At 38.6% G+C, this 21,441-nt stretch overlaps 2 protein-coding genes across 4 annotated transcripts in view; one reads left to right on the forward strand and one right to left on the reverse strand.

Moving 5' to 3' along the window:
- The window catches only part of SYNE1 (spectrin repeat containing nuclear envelope protein 1), a 285,161-nt gene extending 276,575 nt beyond the window's left edge, over positions 1-8,586 (forward strand). For 2 of the 3 annotated variants that reach the window (XM_069010651.1, XM_069010652.1), the window contains 2 exons: positions 1,510-1,568; positions 7,594-8,586. In XM_069010651.1, the coding sequence (XP_068866752.1) occupies positions 1,510-1,568; positions 7,594-7,834 (300 nt within the window). In that variant the 3' untranslated portion in view covers positions 7,835-8,586. The remainder of the gene's footprint in view (positions 1-1,509; positions 1,569-7,593) is intronic. The other variant, XM_069010650.1, reaches the window with a different exon arrangement.
- A 7,840-nt stretch (positions 8,587-16,426) lies between these two features.
- Positions 16,427-21,441, reverse strand: part of ESR1 (estrogen receptor 1) — a 191,410-nt gene continuing 186,395 nt past the window's right edge. The window contains 1 exon segment of the mRNA XM_069010653.1: positions 16,427-21,440. Within this exon segment, the coding sequence (XP_068866754.1) occupies positions 21,349-21,440 (92 nt within the window). The 3' untranslated portion in view covers positions 16,427-21,348.

Consider the following 21,441-nt stretch of genomic DNA (forward strand, 5'->3'; position numbering starts at 1 on the left):
TCCTCCATTTCTGTTTGGCCTTCTCTTCAGAGCTGCTTCATCAAGAATCTCAATAAGTTTTTTTGTCATTTCTGATGCAGGTTGCAGATGGTCTTATTGAGACTTTGGATGAATGGCTAAGTAGAGCTGAAGGGCACAAAACATTATTCAAACCAGCTAGTTGTGCAGGACCTAATCAATGGCTATGGTGGCAGCTCTGGAGTTGTCCATCTACATCGCTGGCACAAAATTCAAGAAATATAACAATACATGCCTAGTACTTAACACTTCCATAATCTGAGCCCAAATTGGAACTGCAATTATTTTGTCTTTTTCTGCAATTCTATTGGTTGATTAATTTGCTTTTTTCCTTAGTTCTTAAGACAATCAGATTGGTTTTGTTTTGTTTTGCTTTGTTTTTCCATTTGCACTTTTTTGTAAAGCCTCTGAGTTCTGTCTTGATAAATTTATGGCTCTTGAAATTGGTTTATTTTTTTAATTTTTGTTCACATTCACTAGTTTCCTTTTAGATGCTAGTATGAGAATGTAAAGGAATACTGGCTTTTCCAAAGGAGAATATAAACTTAACATTTTATTTCAGAGGTCAATGCTTTTGTCTTTTAAATTGAAACCTAAATAATTTATAGTAATTCTGATATCACAGATGTAACTGAAGGTTGCCTAACCATTACAGGAAATGGAGAAGTATTTTACCATAAAATCTTTGTCTAGAGAGCATTTAGAATTAGGGTAGGTTTCATCTTAATATTTTAATAAGGATTTGCCTATCTCTAATTTGTTATTGTTCATGTACATGACTACTTTTTTTCTTTTTTTTTTGTCCATAATTCATAGCTAAGTTATATGATTCCTTGGGTGTAGTTTTCAAACTTCTGGGTTCTGCACCTTCACAATTTTGAAGACTGAAGTGATATTGTTTAGAATTTCAGTGCCAAATATGCTAATACTAAATAAATAAACACTAATAAAAAAATACAATCAGAATTATAAATATCTAACCGCATTAAATAATCCAGCAAATAGCTGTGAGTGCAACAATGCACCTCCAGTTATTTGGCCTTCAAAATTGTGGGGTAGAGGAGAGGCAAAACTTGTCAAAGGAGGGTCTTGGACCTTTTTCCTTGAGAATATTCATTTTTCTGCATGTGCATTTTTAAATCTATGTATTTTTCCATATCCAACTTAACTAGATTTCATCTATTTCATATTACAAATTATTTGAACTAAATTTCTAGAGACTTTTTTTAAAACCCAGGGCTACCATTCATAAACATAATGTCTAAACTGTTATTTTTGAGTTCCCTATGTATGTTCCAATAATTTTCATACTCAGCTAGGTGCAAAGAAAAGCCAGTTTCCTTGGTTTATGGGTATTGGTCACTTCACTTGATTTTTTTTTTTTTTTTATGTTTCCTTTGCTGCACTTTTAATTTAGTTTCATCAGTAGCTTGTCTTTATTTGCCTGGACTGAACATTCTTCTTTCTTTACCCCCTGTTCATTGCAAACAGCCACGGGGCAAATGTAGTCTCTCACAGCCTGGACCCTCTGTCAGCAGTCCACATAGCAGGTACCTTATTCTCCTGGTTTCCGCACTCTGTTCTAGAACACCAAGGGGATGATAGAAATTGGCCGTGATTCCGCTCAGCCTGCACTGACTCCATCAGGTGGTCAGGACTTACACAAGTGGTAACTTCCCTTTTGTTAATTGTTTGGCAAAAGGGGCTTTCAATTACTTCAGATTCTTTGTTAAATAGAGATACAGACTAATCCTTGGACACCTGCATCTTTTGCTTCACAGAAATCCCACGTAATCAACATTTATTTTTCATATGCCTGAGCAAGGTGATTGTGTGTTTACACTCATGATACTTAATGATTATTTTATTTTGGCATGATTTAAGAGGAATGCTAGTAAGTTCATGGCAAACACTTTCTATCATCCTCTTTACCTCTAGATATTAAATTAAGGCAGGTAATAGGCCAATATCATATTCTAGAATTCACAAAACCCACAGATCTGGATGAGACATACTAACATCCTTTTCTTTATTTATTTATTTCTTTTCTTCTTCTTTTTTTTTTTTTTCTCTGAAACGTTTTGTTCAGTTTGTGGGTTTTCAATACTTTAGCCTCAAAACTAAGAGTCAGAATTTGAGAGTATTGAGACTTGGGATCACTTTCTCTCCCCTCCTCAGACGACTGCAATATAACATGCTAACATTGCCATGGCTCGCCCAGTGCTCGCATCCCTGCATTGCTCCGGGAGCAGCACTGCCCCATCTCTGTCTGACCAGTAGAGAGCAGGCTTGCAGCTACAGCTCCTTGCTTTCCACAGTGTCTCCAGCAACCTGTCATCTCTGCAGCTAACAGTGCTTCTGCATTCTTGTTGTTGTCAGTGTGATGTGTGTACCTTTGCTCTTTCACTGATTGGTTTTACTAGCCTCTACAACTATGAAGTTAAAAAAAGAAAAAAAAAAAAGGCAAATGAGCAAGCCAACGTGTATAAAGAGTACATCTTTTGCTAATTTAGCATCTTACACACTGCTAAAATAATCAGAAAGTGTGATTAAGGTATATTTGTTCTTATTATATCTAATAATTAATCTCATTTAACCTAAATCTCATTTATTCTCTGCATATCAAAAATGATTTATTTTTAAAACAGCTCCTGTTAGAGTCAAAGATTTTATGTTGGAAAGAAGAAAATACAAAACTAAGTAATTTTTTTAAAATAACTCCTGTTAGAGTCAAAGAACACTGGATTTAATACAGTGATTGAGCCACAAACAAGCAGACAAAAAAATACCTTAAAAGTATTATTTTTTTTCATGAGCAAAATCAAGACTTTAGTCAGCAAAATTATTCTCATTATAAATGAAGTAAAGAGCAAAACTACTTACCACGTAGATACTTACATAAACACTTCTTTTAAAACATTTGCTTTACATGTGTAGTTAGGGACTGTGAGTAAAGTGGCACAGTTGTAAAGCCATGTAACAGATGGAACAGGTAAAGCATCTTTTACTGCTTCCACACGCACTAAGAAGCTGCCTATTTTTAAGGATTTTTTTTGCCTTTGAAACAAAAGGAAACCACGTAGAAGATAGAGCATACATGTAAACTCCATGCTTTTTGTCTGATGGAGAAAGAGAAATAATTATTCAGCTCCAGTCTGCTATGATGCTTGGTGTTTAGTTTCTTGTAGGGAGGAAAAAAAGGGAAGAGAGGGGCTTTACTCTGCAGCCACTAACAGCAAGGAGGAGGGGACGATGTCTTTGACAGATCAGCATGCTTGCACTAGCACCATTGTACTCAAGGAACACACTGTGTGTGCTTTTCCACTCTCCTGCATAGGCAAACCATTTCTGCCAGCCTTCTGAGGTTTCTGGTTGTAGGTGTTTCTGGTTGCTCAAAGAGCAGCTAGCAGTGCTTTGCAGCTTTGGGATCAGCCACTGTTCTAGCAGTGGCATTGGTGCAGCACCCTTCAGATCAAGGCTTTCCAGCACTGTTTATTAACACATCTTGTAGCAGCACAACACAATGTTCAATTTGTCATTCAGACAAGCATGGAATACAAATGAGTCACTGCTGAATAGGAAACTTAATCAAATGCACAAGCCAGACAGGTTGTGGTTGATGTATAATGTGGTTTTAACTGATAATGCAGTACAAGCTGTCACTATGTTCTTTAATATTTTGACATGCCTCTGATCAGAGTACTTTGTGTTTGATCTTGCACTGGATCAGCAAACCCTGTTAGACTTTAGTATAAAGGAGAAATAAAGTCAGTCCTAAAAGGTTTTTCACACAAGAAGTTGTGGAGGAAAGTTCATCTATAAAATTAGAGGGGCCATGCTTTGTGTATAACAAGTGTCATACCACTTTTCCTTCTCCATCATCACCACAAAAAGACAGGCATGTATAGTGTGATGCTAAGCAAGGTGCTAAGACTAGACATTGTGGATTTAACTGGAGCCTCATCCAAGCAGTACTAGTAATCGTGTGCTTAGGTGGGAAAGCAAATCCAAGAAGCAATTCATCTTTCTTCATCAGTTTAATAGAGCTGTCATAACTGCACACCTGGATCTGTGCCTCTGAATTTTTTTGTAGTGATTAAAATGTTAAAAGATTAAAACAGTGGTTCATTTTGCTCAGGGTTGCTTACATTGTCTCTCTTGAGCAGCTCTATTCAAGTCTTGGTGCCAGAGTGCCAACCTCCATTTCCTGCTCTCCCAAAGCCTCCCTGAATGACTAGTGGATCTTTAAAGGTCACTTGCTGTTCCTGGAGCAGACCAAACCACATCACTCTTTGTGCCTTTGCCCACAAAATGGTATTCATGGCTACACAGTAGGTTTGGGTTTGGCTTGCCATGATTCTTTTCCCAGTTATCTCCCTCACTCTCACTTGGAGCTTGTTACTTAAACATCGTATATAACTGCTGCTTCTTAGACTTACTGGATTCACTCACTTTTTTTCTGTGCAAGAAGCCAATCATGTCTGGTATTTGTAAAGACCTTCAGCATCTGTCATCAAATAGATGAAATTTACTATTCTTATATTTTGTGCAATAGTCTTTTAATAAAGGTATTAAATTAAGGCCCATTCTTGAATTACTGCAGTAAATAACATCCTACTAGGCCAGCAGTGCCTCTTTCAATCTAAGCCTGTTTTCTCCATTCCATTGGTCACTTACCATTAAACTCACTTTATTTATTTCTATCAACTTCACTTGACTGATAAATTCCTTTTTGAAAGCTTTCAGATGCTTACTTCAATACAGATAGGTTACATCAATGATATTTTCCTAGGGAAAAAAATAGCAATCATCTTTACAAGAAGGTTCCCCTCTGAGCTGAAATTAAAGTTCACTTTGACCATCCTATCTATAGCCTGGTAAATTAGCTTCTCCTCTCTTGAAATGCTTAGAGAAGAGTTCCAGTGTCACTGACATTACAAACTCTCAAAGTAAGGTGAACTATTGCTTGCACTTAGGTTAATACGTAAAATTTCTTGCCATGAAGAAGCTTACTGTTGGCCAGGACTGCAGCTGTGCTTCCCTCTTTCATTTGCTGAGTAGGAATTGTGTAGTGGATGTAGCAGATGGCCCTACCTCCTTCCCTCCTCACAGTGTGACAAACGGTGGAGCAGTCAGAAGAGACGGCTGAAAGAGGCAAGCCCAAGAACAGAAATTACATTTTTCTCCAAAGTGGCACACAGTACTTCAGCTTTCCCTTCTCCTGCCAGACTAAATAGGTGTTCTGTCCTTAAAAATAGTGAGCTTTTTTTATTAGCAATATATATTTTTAACCATGTCTCCTTACCAAATCCATGAAAGACTCTAAGGTGACCCATTCCATTTTTCAGCCAGTTATGTAGATTGCAGTGGTGTACCTGCCATAACTACAGGCAGTACAGCACTCAAACTTTGTATAACTCCCCTTCTAAAAATGCTTTTGTAACATTTCACTATTTGCTTATTTGTTTCCACACATTATTGTTCAGTACCCTACTTCACTGCAGAAACATGGTTTGCTGTGAATTGTTTTTTGAAAGAAAGTTTATGCTCGTTTTTGAGATCAGCCATGCAAGCTTACATATAGCATCTCTTCTTTTTTTTTTTTTTGAAAACACAAAGCAAGAAGTGCTAGATTGTGCTACTAAAGGCATAGGAAAAGAACAGAAAAACCAGGTATTAACTTTGCTCCCTTTTGACTCAGCCTTTTGGAAATTCCCCTTCTTACATCTGGTGTTGCCCTGGAGTAACTTTGGGCCAGTGAACAAAGTGACACTTTGCTCATTACCAAACACCAGTTAGCAACTACAGAAATGTGGCCATTTTTTTATTTGGATTAACAACATTTATACAATGAGAGCCTTGTAAATAGGTAAGGTGTGCAATCAAATGCTTGGAAGGTAATTAAGCACTCCTTGTTCCCTTTGTTCCTACCTCAGTCCATTAACTTTCTGTCTTGGTATTCTCAGACAGCAGAAGTCCTGATCTAATTGAACTTTAATGTGGAATGCTCTGATGCTGTTCAATGTGCCATGTCCTTTCAAAATCTTCTTTATAATACGTGATCCTACGTTATGCGATAAGCAAGTTTCCATCTGGGCTACAACAGTGTGGATTCAGAAACCTCAAGATCTGATGTTTTGATCATCACTGCTTCCTGGGATATTTAGTTCAAGCTAATAATTCAGTATATCTGAGTGTTTATGTATGCATTGGTCATCTGAACTTTACCAAATCTGCCTGGCTTTGTTCAAGTCTTCATAGTGGAGTGCTACACATACATGAACAAGAAAATAAAATAATCTCAAGCATAGAAATAATTCTTTTCTGAACATATGGGAAGGAAACTCTTGCTAAGCCTGGCATTGTTTTGAAGATGATACTTTCATTTTTGGATACTTCCCCACACAAATTCAGATTTATTAGAGAGACAGGATCAAAAGAACAAGGGGAAGTCAAAGAAACAATAGGGAACCATCACCCCAGACTTACTTTTCTGGGGAGCATTTGACCTCAACCAATACACCTGATTTCCCACATCTCCTTATGAGCATTTTTATCTCTTAAACTCTAGGAAACCGTAGGTTTTCTGAGGCTTCATAATCATAGCAACCATGCAAATGTATTATAGGAACATATCTGAGACAAAATTCATGACCTAATGTCCTAATGGCAGAGTTCTTGAAGCAAGTTAGTTGAAGGCTCTGAGTTCTTCGTTTTTGTCTTGTGCTGAAATACAGTATTTTCCCATGCTGTTTAATTAGCACACTGAGACCATCAGATTTAATCTTTCCTAGTCACTCTTTCCAGCTCTCTACAGTTTCAGTCAAAAAGAGTAATGTGAAATTTATGTCTTTATCCTTCATTAAAGTAATAGAATGGATTTTTGAAGTGTCCCTTTGGAGATACTTGTTAGATCTCTCCTACCTCACAGACATGTGATAGGTATGTGCCATTTCAAGTAAGATCCATCAACATAGGGGAGAAAATCACTTGGGAGGTGATAGGGAGTTGAGCAGATAGATTTTAACTGCTGATTCTGTGCAAGAATCAAAATACAATGTGCTTTGTAGAAAATAAGTCCCCATTACCTGCATATTGGTGTATTGATTGACTGAAGACGATGTAACTGAATCTCAATGCATTTTACCCTCATGGATACCTTATACATAAACAAATGTAGAAACTTCTGCAAATCAATTGGCCATTTTAAACAAGAAGGCTTCCTTTTTAGACAGCATGCATTGAAAAAATATGACAGGTATGGCCCACCTTTTATTTTCCCCTTCTCTAGCACAGTGCTTTAAGTGGAGAGTCCTCCCCATAAATGATAAAAGGGCTGTGGGGTCACAAAGCCCCTTCTATTGTGATCATTTGGTGTTTTCCTACTCAGTCTAGAAATACGGGGTCTCTTAAGAGTGTTAGGGAAATAGCATGTTCAGTGAAAAATACCTCTACAGTTGTCAATCCAAGTCTGTGCAACTTGTAAACCAGCCTTCAGGGGAGGTTGAGTGTCCAAGGGCAACCTCTGCTGCAGTAATGTTTTAGTGTATTCAAGTATCCATCTTCTTTTCTCAGGTCCACAAGAGGTGGCTCAGGTTCCTCCCCTTCTGAGGCTGGGCCGGCGTGGCGGTGCCCGTCCTTCTTCCTCAGAGTCCTCAGAGCTGCTCTGCCACTTCAGCTCCTCTTGCTGCTCCTGATTGGGCTGGCGTGCCTGGTGCCAATGACCGAGGAGGATTACAGCTGTGCTATGGCAAACAATTTTGCCCGCTCTTTCCACCCCATGCTAAAGTACATGAATGGTCCTCCTCCATTGTGAAGGAGACCTGTGAGACAGCGGGAGACCTTGCTGGAGTGCTGGTTAGGAGCAAGATGGTTTTAAAGGGTGACAGGGTTTTCAGCATGGCAGCTTCACCTGTCCGCTGTAGCCACCACTGTGCCCGTATCTTTCTCTGCTGGCACTCAGGTCGAAACACATCAGTGTCTCAGTATCAAACTGCACAGCGTGCACCTGAGTAGCATCATTTCAATACTCGCGTCCTGGGTACTAAGGAGGATGCGACGTATATGAGGGAAACCTCTTCTGTACAGCTTTTGGGATCTTTTAGCCACTTTATATCCAGGTCATTGCCCTGTACTATGCATAGCCAAGGACTTGATACTGTAGATCCTTTCCTGTGTGCTGCTCTAAATGACCCATTAGCCAGTCTTTGTTAAATACCCTCTCAGTATCTACAGTATACAAAATAACCAATGCTTAAGGAATTTTAGAGCATTTGTAACATACAATTTTAAAGAATCTTGTATGGCAATGTATTATTCCCTGTGGTTTCTGTTTCAGGCATGGTGTTCTAACTTTTGCTTTGGATGCACAAGGTGTAAATCTGAGAAGCACTTTTTTAAGGTGTAAAAAAAAATGGATGTAATAAATAAGATTGCAGAAATTTTTATGAGGAAAAAATGTTGAATGTCAAGTTGAAAAACAAAGAACATATTTATGTATGTACAGTTTGCTAAGCCAAGTTTTGTTTGTATTGATTTCTTTGCATTTATTATAGATACCATAAAATATTTTGTCTACGTGCTTTTTAATGACAACTATGGAAACCTCTAAGTTTAGAAGGAGATATGTATGGTATCAAAAAAAATAGAAGACATCCATATGCTGCACTTCAAAAAATAATTAAAAAATTCTGTAACAAATTAATGGTATTAGGTATATGTTTGAATGAGAAGATCTGGAAAACGACAACTGGCAGAATACATGGGAAGGTATCCCGTTAGAAGTTGTGCTGATATTGCAAGCAGTACATGTTTTGGATTAATTATTCATCATTTCAGGTTTTTCTTTTTTTCAAGCTGCTTCTTGAAGTTCCCTCTCACCTGTGTGTTTTTTTCTGTCTGTGTTTCTGTGTCTGCATCCATGTGCAGCCTTTGACAATTGGGGTTGTGCCAGTCCACACGGAAGCAGATTTTTTCCTGTGGGTATACTGGAAACTTCCTAATACTCTCCATAGCAGCTCAATACCAAAATAGATATTTATGTTTTACCCATTGTTATTTTAGTGGAATAGGCCCAAAACACAAGCATAAATAGCAGAAAAACAGCAAATTGAAAACTCATTAACTTTCCAGAACTATTGTGAAAACTTGTAGTCTACTCAGTGGCACTTTTTGCCCAGCTTATCTGTCAGAACTCGACCTTGAAAGAACAGGATTTTTCTCAATTATGAAAAAAAATACAGATTATGGCTCTTAAGTTACTGCTCTGTAATAAGCTTGGGGGTTTTGAAGCCATGACACACACAGTGTGAAGTTTTCTTCTAAGTTAGATGTTTTTGCTTAGAATATATTGGATTGCATGACAGAAATAAAAAAGCCAGAAAAAACTACAAGCACATTAGTTGCTGTTATGTAGAATTACTTTCTGGCTAATCATGTTTTGACCTGTTAAGAGGAGAGGGTGGTTAGAGGTAGGGAACCACAAGCTGAACTCCAGCATTTGGAAGAGCCAAAATAAAGCTTCCTTTTCAGGTAAGTATAACATTAACATTTTTGTGAAAAGGATTTTGTATGTTCACAAACTATTTTCAGTGTCTGACACTGACACAAGTATGTGTTCTTTTCAAGGCTGAGTTTCCTTCTTTGCTATTCAGAAGTTATGCTAGGCTAGATTAACATTCATAATCACTGTTTCTTAGTAGACAAAGATAAAGAACACACATTTGGGGTACCAGGAAGAGATGTTACTTGAAAAAGGCCTGAAGTATTACATAAAATTGACCCCTCCTCTCTTTTCTGGTATTGTTCTCTTTGGTGACATAATTTAATCAGTAGTAATCAGTGCACCTACGTGAATAATTCAGTAGTTTACTGGATGTATTAGTCTAGGTCCGTGCATGCTTTAGACATCCTTTCATCAGCCAGTCTCTGAGTCTGCTGGTTAATTTTTTGTTGAAAGAGATTTTTATTTTATTTTTAAAAAAACACTGTAAAGGAAAAAAAAAGACTAATTTAGGGAGAAATAAGGATTGTCTCCTATTTTCCAGGAAGAAGAGTGTGGAAGATCACATCATCAAGTGTCAGTAGCCCTTTAAAATTCAGTGCATTTTTGGCTGATTATTACCTGCAGGTCATACATGAACTGTCTCTCCTCTGCCTTGCTGATAAACTGGTGGACAGTGTCCGTGCTATGATTTGCTTCCTTCCAGGTGTTTCAAAGTTTCTTGTGTTCATACCTTCAAGCTCTGATCTGTAGCCATATATCTGACCAATTCCATTATAATTTCAAATGTGATTTTGCAGAACTGGATCTTGATCTTGAAAACTGTCACAAGGAAGGCAAAATGTAAATAAGTCGGCAGGCTCTTTTCAAGTTCCATCCCAAGAGTGCCAGTGACTTGAAGGTCTAGATTGATTTGCAAATCTCCATGAGATATCAACATATGCTTTTATCACCACAGCATGAACCAGGTTAAATTGGGCAACTGTAGTGGGGGAGAAAACACACCAAGAAGGATGTCAAGCATTGCAGCCAGTGGCACTAGGCAGTGTGGCAGCCTGGACATATTTCTCATCCTGATAATGGGATGCTGAAACTCTTTAGGAAGTGCTCAAGTTCGAGTGTGAGATGCCCTGTCTCTCTGCTAAGCCTGCAACCGCCTAACATCTCTCCTCTTTATGAAACATCACCTACTTGGGCTCTGCAAACACAAGGGACTGATTTCTGGTAATGCACCTTGAGCCTTGGCATGAGGAAAGGCAGCGCAGGAGCTACCAAACTCTGGGTCTCAACTGAAGGCATGTGTTCAAGCATAGATATGGTAGACTCTGCCTCTTGGGGAGCTCAGGTCATTACTGTGTTGTATTTTTTCCTGTTTTCTACTGTAGATAAATGCAGTAGCTTCTGTAGGGGTGTAATCATCCCTGCAGCTTGACATACCTTGCAACTCTGAACCTTGCTTATTGGCCTGTGGTCACCTCAGAGCTAGTGAGTGTTTAAAGGTAACTGGTTGCTCAGTGACTCCAGACTGTAGTATCAAGGCACTGTGTGATTATGAAAATAATGAGCACAATTTGCCCTGGACTTCCTGCAGCTGTTTGTGGAGCTTCATTTGTGGACCGTGCTTTGCAAAGCTTGAAGGCAGACTGCAAAGTGGTATTTAGAGATGTCTGACAGTGTTAGGAGTACAAATGATCTCGACAGAACTAGTGTGGCCTTATTCCTCATAGCTGTGAGCATAATGACACTCTTACCTATTCCCCACCCTGCTCCAGCAGCGATAACAGCTTCTTTCTGCAACAGATCAATTGTTCCTCACCACTGGTTTGCCACCCTTCCAGCTTTGCTGCAAATGCTGTGAACACCTGCAGTATTGCTCTCTCCTTCTTCAGAACTTTTTTCTGCATCTGATTATTGAATGAGAACAAAGATGCTGGGATTGCTTATGGGCAGTCATCCCTGGCCCTTCGTCTTGTGTAATTTGCAGTTGAGAGATCTGTTTACAAGTGATAGCATCTCTCAGCATGCTCATCATCATCATGTGCATCTGAGTGGATGTGTGTCTGTGTGTTCAAAGGCGTGACAGAAACTGGTTACTAAACTACAGATGCTATCAAGACTTAGCAACTGTAGGACGATTCTGAGAACTAAGAGCAAGTCAAGGAGAAAAAATGTAGATTCTGAAGCAATAGAAACCATTGTCTTTCTGGAATTTACCATATTTTATTTGGTGTTTAAAACAATAGATTATGGAAAGGAAAAAAAGCAGAATAGTGAGTTTTGGTTTAAGCTGGGTGGTTTGGCAGCAGTCAAATGCAGAATTCATCTAAAACAGTGTTTGTCTAAATTGAGGGGGGGAAAGGGAGTGCAGGAGGGGGTCATTTGTCTTTAGGGTTGTGTGTATTAGAGGCAGAGAGTTCCCTGCATAAGGGAACTTGTTTAGGTACTGGCTGAGTGGTTTTAACCTTGGCAGCATGTTGTGTAATGCACTACAGCCAGCTGAATTCTATTGTTGCACTGTTTGGCCACAGTTAGAGGGACATAGGGGTGCAACCTGTATTTGGGAGAAGTTATGCTGTGGTAATAATATTAAGAACATTAGAATATTCTAGTAATATTCCCCAATAGATAAATAAATAGGAATGATTTAGAGAATTAATTTGTCTTCCCAGAAACCAGTAGATAAAAATCTGTGAAACAAGATAAAAGGAAGTGAATAACTGCTAGCTGAAGCACTGAAGATTTGTCATAGACTAAGGTCTGGTTAAGTGATAGAAATCAGAATTTTGGTAAATGATTGCTCTAAAAGCAGATAGGAACTGAAAGCTGTAACATCTATTGTTCGGTGCCACCTAATATGTCATTCCAGAAATGAGCTAGTCAAAACTGCTTTGTTCAAGTAAGAATCTATTTACAGACCTGAGACGCAGCAAATGGATTTGACCACAGTGAGGTCTGAATAACACTGGCACATTTAACTTTTTGGAAAGACAGGAAAAGGAAAAGTAAAGTAGGAAAGTATTGTCCGTGTCTTGTATCAAAGGTATCCATGGTGGGGAGGGAGAGGTGTGCTAGAGAGCTCTTCTGATCAGGTATCATGCAGATGTGGATGTAGTTTGCACACAGGTTACTCAGGTCAGGCTTTTTTTGTTTTCTGGCATGTTGTAATTCCTGGGAGACTGCTATTTATGGATGTTGTAATTGTGGGGTTTTCCATTCCTTTGTTTTTAGAAAGGAGGTTTTAAAGAACAGTTTGAATTAAACCTACCAGATTCCACTTTTTTATGTAAGTGCTCACAAAGCTATCCAAGAAGTGGGACATTCACAGCTGTAGTATTCTCTTCATAAACAATTCAGAAATTGTCTGGGAAGCTCTCCTGGACATAGAGCTACAGGTTAAAACACATGGTTGCAATTTTGACTCCTTTGCTAAACTTGAAGTATTGTGCAGGCAGGTATGCAGACCATGGGGGAAAGGGGAGAAAGAAGTACTGGAAGAAAGCATGATGCTTCAGCATTTTGGTTGAGAGAGAGAGAGAGAGACAGACAGACAGACAGACAGATACAAAGAAGACATTTTTGAGCTGTAGTTTCTTCTCCTATTTTCAGATCTAATGTAAGGAAAAATTAATCCTGTAAGGGCAGACTAGAATTCAGTCTTTTCTGCTTTCATACAAATGCCTAAACTTTCAAGCTTTTGTGTGCCCGGTCACCACAAAATGGACAGCACTTTTTGCTCATCTCTAGAGTATAACATTTTTGTTCACTTTTCCATGGATGACACAAGTTGTGAAGAGGTGAGTGAAAAATAAAATAGAATCTGACAAGAAGCAAATCTTTCTGTCTTAGCAGCATTCAGTCTTTATCTGTAGAGGAGATAAATACCTTAGTCCCAAAAGTGTTGCGAAATCTGGCAAAAAAATGCCTGAAAACACATTCTTTCCTCACATGCACATTTTTCACCTGTTTAAAATGGTAACATTCTGAAGTTGTGCAAAAATGTGTAGGAATGGAAGACAGCAGGAGATAAATTTCGTATCACCTGTATGCCTGCAGAAATGAAGACATTAGCAGAATGACACCTAAATACCACAGCACAAAGTTCTTAAAGGGACATGAGAGCTAGTTAGCCTTGTTCCTGCTGAGATAAGTGCCAAATGTTATTATTTTGATGGTCAATTTTCCTGAAGACTTCATGACCATTTTTACACTTGAGCCCTTGTGTCTGCAGGATGCCGTGGTGAATGGTAGTAATTGGAGCCTGGCTGGGCATAAGAAAAAACACGTATGCAGTGCCCTTCCATGGGCATTCTTTATATGTGAGTGCACTCATGAGTGCTATTTTATGTGTTTGGATTTTCCTCTTCTCTTCACTGTGTGGGTGGTAGAGACAAGCACTGTAATGCAGAGCAAGGAGATGTAAAATTTTCCAGCCTAAGAAACAGCTGCTTCTTGGGGCTTTTAATGTTGCAGTATTTGGATAAGAAAAAAAAATTTAAATTCATCATTTAATTTTGAGGAATAAGCATGGCCAAAAGGCTTTTAATGAGGGAGGGTGCTCCACTGACTGAGATCACTGAGGCTTTAGCCCCTGAAGAAGCCTATCATTGCATTATGAGGATTGCCTTAACTAACAGAAAAGAAAAGCAGTCAAATATGTTATTTTTTGATGCCCTATGTCATACCTTTCTAATTAGTTACAGAATAACCAATAATATGCTGGAATATTAGAATAATATTCCATAAATAGAATAAAATATGCTGGAATAAGACAGGCATCACTTACATGTCAGGAAAGAGAGGAAGGAGGGGTGTGGGGGTGTGCATGTATATAGGATCCCCTGGGGAAGCTGCTCTGTAAAGTGTTGTGTGTGCAGTGAGGGAAGTGAGGGTGATGGGCCCAGTAAAGATGAGCCAGGAGTTTTAGCTGCAAAAGATCTGCAATGAAAGGCATGTCCTTGCTGTATAATTTCTCAAACTTCTTCACCCAATACATATAAGAAATTGGGAATAAACCTGGAGTTCTGGATGGCTCTTGACAACTGAAATGTGCCCAGTGCCCAGCTGCAGAGGCCCTCTTTCTGGTGGGTTCTGGGTGTCTGAGCAAAGTGACATCTCATCCACCTTCTCCCAACACAGAACACATATCATAGGAGGGAAAGAAGATGAGGGAGACAGACTCTTTTCAGTTGTTGCCACTGTCAGGGTGAAAGGCAATGGGCAAAAATTAAACCACATGAAATTTCATCTGAGTACAGGCAAAATATTTTAAAACGTGAAGATCATCCAACATTTGAAAAGGGTGCCCAGAGAGATAGAAGGGTCTCCTTTCATGGCTGTTAAACATTCAACTGGGCATGGCCCTTGGCAGTCATCTTTAGGTGATTCCTCTGATGGTGATTCCACTGTGATGCTGTGTGGTCATATCGTGCTGCAGAAAGAGATGGGCAAAAGAATGCCTCACCTCAGGTACTGTACAATCCCAGGCAGCATGCAGTACTTTGCTCATTCAAATTGTTGCAATTTTTGCAGAGGTAAGTATGTTCAGACTTTATCTGTGAAGTTTTTAATTTAGGAGTGCCATGTTTTTGATCTTGCAGGAATATTCTCTTATCTAGCTGCTTTTTTTGGGTTAAGCCTGTGAGTTCAGCATCATGTAGCAGCTGTCTTCTTAAGCCATTTCCCCATGAACTGTAAGTACTCATTTGGCCCCGTAGTTAAAAAATTGTATAAAGCCATGGAATGGTGTCATATTTTGAGTCAGCATTGAAAATTAGTTTGTTATTTTGAGCACATGTACATGTGCAATTAGTTCCTATTGCTCTGACCCACCCTTTGTGGCCAAAGAAGCAACTTTCAGTCAAGTTCTTTGTCATGGAAGCATATTGCAAAACAATCACATGATTTGGAACCCTTGTTCGGTTCTACTCAGCACTTGGTAATCCCAGCAGTCTCCAGCTTTCTTTTGGAGTCTGAATAGGCTATTTGCTTTCATATTTGACAAACCGTAAGGTGAGGTTTTACATGAACAAAGTACATTGCCTGTTTTGTCTTCATCGAGATGATAGAATTGAGGTAATAATCTTGTAGTTTTTTCCTTGTAAGTTAAGTACAGTGAAACATCCCGTAAGAGCAAACAGCTTTTTCATATATATTCAAATAAGAAAAGGACCTATGAGCCAGTTCCACAGTCCCATGTTGAAACCAGCATGGCACAGAAAATAGATGAAAAGAAATCAACACAGGGACCATATTTTCTCTGTTACTGACAAATATATATGCTACAAGTATTGAAATACCTACCTATGTATGCAAATCCTATAGATAACTGGTTTCTTTGCAAACACTAAATATGATTTTGAGATTATTTTACAGAATAGAGTTGAGTTCTAAGTGGTCTTATGTCAATAAAAATATCTTCCATTTCTTTTCGTCCCTTCCTGATGGCTTAATCAAGACAATTTTTTTTTCCTGAAGACTAGTTTCACTTGGGAAAGGAGTCCTATTTGCCTTGATACAAGCTAGCTCATGGTAATTGGCAGCCAGCTACAGAAGGCTAAATTCACACAATTTGTCTCTTCTGCCATAATCTATTTCACAACCCAAAATAAGGAATGCAAAGCAAAATACCAAGAACATTAAAGCATATAAAGTACTAGGTACTTAGGTTACTTCCCTGGTGTCATTAGGATTACTAACTACACCTAGCTTGTTGTTGACTCCAAATACAGCCACTCTGATGCTTTTCAGGAAAAGTGAAGGAACTAAGAAACAGTTTTCGCTTTCACACAGAAACAGATGCATTCTGATTCTTTCAAAAACGGTGTGCCATTTTGCTGTCTGCTGGAAAACAATAATCAGAGAAGCATATTTTTAAAACATGCAAATAATAACAAATGAAACAATGTGTTCTGATCAATTCTTTATTTTCAACATCAAATACATTGATAAAAATCTTGCACCAATCAGGTAGCCTACCAGATTTTTTATTAAGACTGTTTCAGAACTTTTTTAGGTGCAAAACAAAGAAAAAAATACCTCACCAAAACCAAAGACGTCAATAATTTCATATGCATCAGTGAAAGAACAGAATACTTTGACAAATACATTATGACAGCTGAGCCTATGCCAAAGAAAGGACTTTGCATTGACAGACTAAATAGTGCACACAAAAGCATTGGTTTCATAGTACATACAATAAGGTAATACATAAAGTGGCTTGATAATGCAAGTCTTGTGACCAGCAGTCTATCCCTTCCTTTTTCAATGGGCACTTTCTGAAGAAACAGACTTCTAATCGTAGGCACACACAGGATTACAGAGTTTACTAATTTGCAAGATGGCAGCATGTAATTTTTTTAAAATTTTTGTTTGTTTATTTAGGCACATTTGAATGCAAAAGAATTTAATTTCTTTTTAACACAGTGCAAGACCAAATACCCTTTATGGGCAACAATCACTTTGAAAACAACTTTCAGGATATAAGGCTACCTACATTTGAAGGATGAAAGGGAACTGTGAGTAGAAAGGATAGGACATTAATATTGGGAAAACATTCCTTTTAAACTCTCAGATCAATTTGAGATTATGCTACAGGTGCAGGTGACAGCAAAGACTGGTTTGTATTATGATACCATCATTACCATCCCCCTTCTATTACACGTGTTGACGTCCTCTCTGTAAAGCCGTACCACGGTTGTAAAACATCCATCTCTTTATTCAAAGTGAGAAATGCACTTCACACACGTTCAGCTGAGAATGCCTTATATACAAAATCCCAATATCTGTAGGTTGAGTTGCACTCTAATTTTAATTTTTTAGGATACTATATACACAAGAGGGTCTTGCCATGTTCTTACCTAAGCCTGGAATAAGACTAAAGACCTACTGAGGCAGAATTTTTACTTTGTTAGTAGTTTGCTTATTTTTAAACATTTGGCACAGCTCTTAAGGAATCAGTTGGCATCAACTGAAATGGACGGAGGCTCCAATACAAACCCTGACTCTTATGAAGGGGATGGTTTGAGGGGCTTTTGTTTTCTTTTTTTCAACATAGGGTCCAGTGATCTGGTGACATCCTTGCAATATCCTTGGGAGCTCAGTTCCAATTATTTCTTTAATGACATTTTTAAACCCCTCAGTGTAGAGAAGGAGAAAAATCATCAAGTGACGTCACTGAAATATAATAGCAGATTTACCACAACACACACCAAGAAACTTCCATTAAACTATTTTACCCCAGTACAAATCTTAGTACCCTAACTGGGAGTTTTACCTGAGACAAAGCCTGCAACATTGAGACATGGCTCAAACCACTATAAACCAGAGTAGCTTTCACATTTTCAAACACCACATATTCTGACACCACTAAGTGCTACACATCTCCCTATCTCCTCTTCTACCTCCCAAGCTTTTTGCAATACTTCAGTAACAAGCATGTTCTCAAGCAAAGCAAATTCATCTGGTCTATTTATGTTTGCCTTGTGCTGGTATTACATTGCCTATGTTTCTAGAGGGTTTTTTTTGGTTTTTGATGTTTTTGTTTTTTTAAAAAAATCCATGTATAAACATTACAAAATAATTATTTTGCTAGCTGTCCAGAGACATCACTATGAATGTTTTGGTAAAAGCATAATTAGCTGCCTTGAAATTTTTTCTTTCAATTTCTTTTTTTACATGCTATATATTTTTATGTAATATCCAGCACCAGATATTCAGGTAGTACTGGTTTGTCAGCTGCATATATAAAGTATATATGTATATATATATATATATACACACAAAATAGCATCTTGTGAAATAACAATTACCAATAGTCAGGCACAATTTTTTGCATACACGAGAGCATAATTCAGGATTATATATGAAAAAAGTTGCTATTTTTGTATCGTAGACTTCATTTAATCAATTGAATAGCTACATTCATCTGTCTGATATGGGGGCCATCTTAATAGATAACTCTGGGAAGGTTACTATATGCATTAAGGTGCTCTTTCAATTAAAATCTCATTAAAATGTTAACAAAATGACATGGATCTTAAATCTGCCCCGAGGTAAATGAATATATTACTGGGAATCACTCTTACTCTTTCTAGGTTGCCCTTTACTGTTGTCACCACAAACATGGGAGGACTGGTTGAAAGCTAAATTGCTTCCTTGCAAGGGCTGAGCCTAGGAAAGCATTCATCATTATTGCAAGCTGACTGATATTATTCTATATATTCCAAGACACATTCTGCCTGCTGCATACCACTTCAAATCATGCTTTTCCATCTTCACTGAGAAAACCTGCTGAGTGTAAAGGTCCTTGCCCTATATAGGTATGATCCAAATCTGACCCTCTGTTGTGAATTGCTCTTCATTAACTACCCTTTATCCTCTAGGTCAAATTTACACTTGAATCGATGTAATTGACCTATTCAGGGATGTAGGAAGAAAGGCATTCATTTAATCCAATTTGCCTTCCAGCTTGTGAGCTTGATCTTTGTGTTCTGTCCTCAGAGAACACCAAGTTGCATGTACAGTATTTAAAGAGCAGCTCTAATGCACACTGGGCTACAAGTGAATGATGATGGTGTAAGCACGATAATTTAACTACAGGGATTCCTGTGCTCCATTCAGATCTTATCCTGCACTCATTTCAGTGAACTAATGGTTTTTCTAACATATCTGAAAAACAGCTACTAAAAAAACCCAAAATGTCCATTTTCTTTCATGACATTTAGGAGCCCTCAAAAAGCCCTTAGGTACCAAATTAGCATGCGTGCGCACACACACACACACACACACACACACATGCTTTTACTGAATACACAAAAAGACAAAACCTTCAGCACATTCAGAAGAAAAATGACACTACAATATGCATCAAGAAAAGGCCTATGAGCTTACAGTGACTGCTTCACATGTTTAGGCTTGAACAGTTTTCAAGGAATCTTCTCAAACATAGGTAGCATCTAGCTTTAGACTTTCAAACTGCTCATATACTCAGATATGTACATGAAACTATTATAGACACCATTATGTACATTCACTAAAGAATTGAATTCTTGACTTAAGCACAAACCCATCCTATGCCTTGCTGCCTTCACAATTGCAGTGAAATTTGATCTCACTGCACACAGGCTATGCCTGCATGACAGGGAGCGTAATTAGACATAGGCACTCCTGTATGGCAATACTTGCACTCTTTCCTATGTTTAGTTTCTACAGGATATTCCAATCAACATAAAGGTTTCAACTACAGTAAAAGAAGCATCCCTGAACCCTTTCACTAGCACTGTGGCCAGCTGCTATGGAGCAGCCTACACTCATGCTAGGAAGCATCCTCACTGGCAGGGTGGTTGCTTCCAACCAGCTATTGGAATAGTCCTTGGTCCGTGCTAACTCCCAATCTGCACCTGTCAACCAGAAGTGCAGATAGCACAGGCAAAGTTTATCATTAGATTAGTAAAATATCCCTGGCATATGTAATAATCTCATTCCAGTACCCAGCAAAGTTCCCTGACGTTTAATTTTCTAGCATAGAGGCAGTCAAACGGCAGCACCAGCTCCTACTTTGGATAGTATATCGTGTATTTCTTCAGTCTCTTTCATGTCTTGTTGATACTCTTGACGTCAGTGGACCTTTTGTATATTTACAGTTGGTCTGAAGAATCAGACTGATCCTTATGAATATCCTTAGGAGCTACAGACATGCGTGGAGAAAGATAGGTTTATCCTTCTGGACATGCAGTCCCAGAGTCTACACCATGTCTGAGGCTCATTGCCCAGTTTTGGTGTCACAGGTGAGCCGGCTCTTAACAGCGATTTTGAAACATACCACATCAAGAGCCAAAGAAAGCCAAGGCAAGGAAAATCCTGCTGCTCTGACTGTGATGCCAGCCCTCCCACACACAGCTAGACCACACTCTGCTGAGTGGGATGGGACCATCCCACCCTTCTGTGCCAGTCTTGCACTGCTGTCCTAACCCCTTGCTTTGTAGCACAACAAAGCATGGGACAGGGGGAGGGATTTTTTGTAAATAGTGCTGGATCCTGTATGTGTGTGAAGACCTTTCTTTAAGACCTGATGATTTTTGTAATCATCTGGTCTGATTCAAGAGTATTTCCCTATGTTATCACTTTTTTGCCATGTTGCCCTGCATTTACACTCTTGGGCAACAGAACAATTTAGCCTTCTAGGATCAGACAAGATAGCATGCATGCAAAGCAATTCATCTAGAGGATATGGTAAGGGTACCTAAAAGTTTGGTCAGAATGAGTTTGAGAGGGAGTTTTCTGGTGATGTAAGCCAGCGAGGTAAAACAGTGTGATTCTCAGACAGTGGTTCCTTTATACTGTAGGAAGAAAAGAGGCAGGAATCTTAACTAGACTACCAAGGCAGTCCCTCGCAGTGCAGCTTCACTATGGCACGCTAAGATGCCAGTCAACTTTCTGTTTACACTGCCTAAGAAGTTGTCCAGAATCTCTACCAAACTTCAAAGTTTCAAGCAAGGAAAGGATTAAGTGAGCTCAGGATTTGGGGTGGATATTAACAAAGACTATCATTCATGAAGATACCAATATGCCTGGGTGCTATGGCCTATCAATTGTAAATAGTAAAATGAATGTATGGTGTAGATTAGGACTTAGTTACCCAAATAGCATGCAAAATTAAATAAAAACACTGCAAATTTTAAATCAAGTTAGCCTGACAATCCTTGCTGGCTGTCCATGGCAATGAAATGTCTTCTGTTTAGGATAAGCAATCAATTTAGGCAAGCGCTTGACAAACACTCATATGGAAAATGCTGGTGTCTGTTGTCACTGGAGTGTTTTCAAAGGTGGCACTATAGATGAAATGAAGCATGAGCTAGTGCACTGCTGAGTTTCTCATACCATTGTATATGCTGACTTCTGTTTATATCGTATTCTGCATATTC

This window comes from Aphelocoma coerulescens, chromosome 3 (assembly GCF_041296385.1).
Source record: "Aphelocoma coerulescens isolate FSJ_1873_10779 chromosome 3, UR_Acoe_1.0, whole genome shotgun sequence".
Lineage (NCBI taxonomy): Eukaryota > Metazoa > Chordata > Aves > Passeriformes > Corvidae > Aphelocoma > Aphelocoma coerulescens.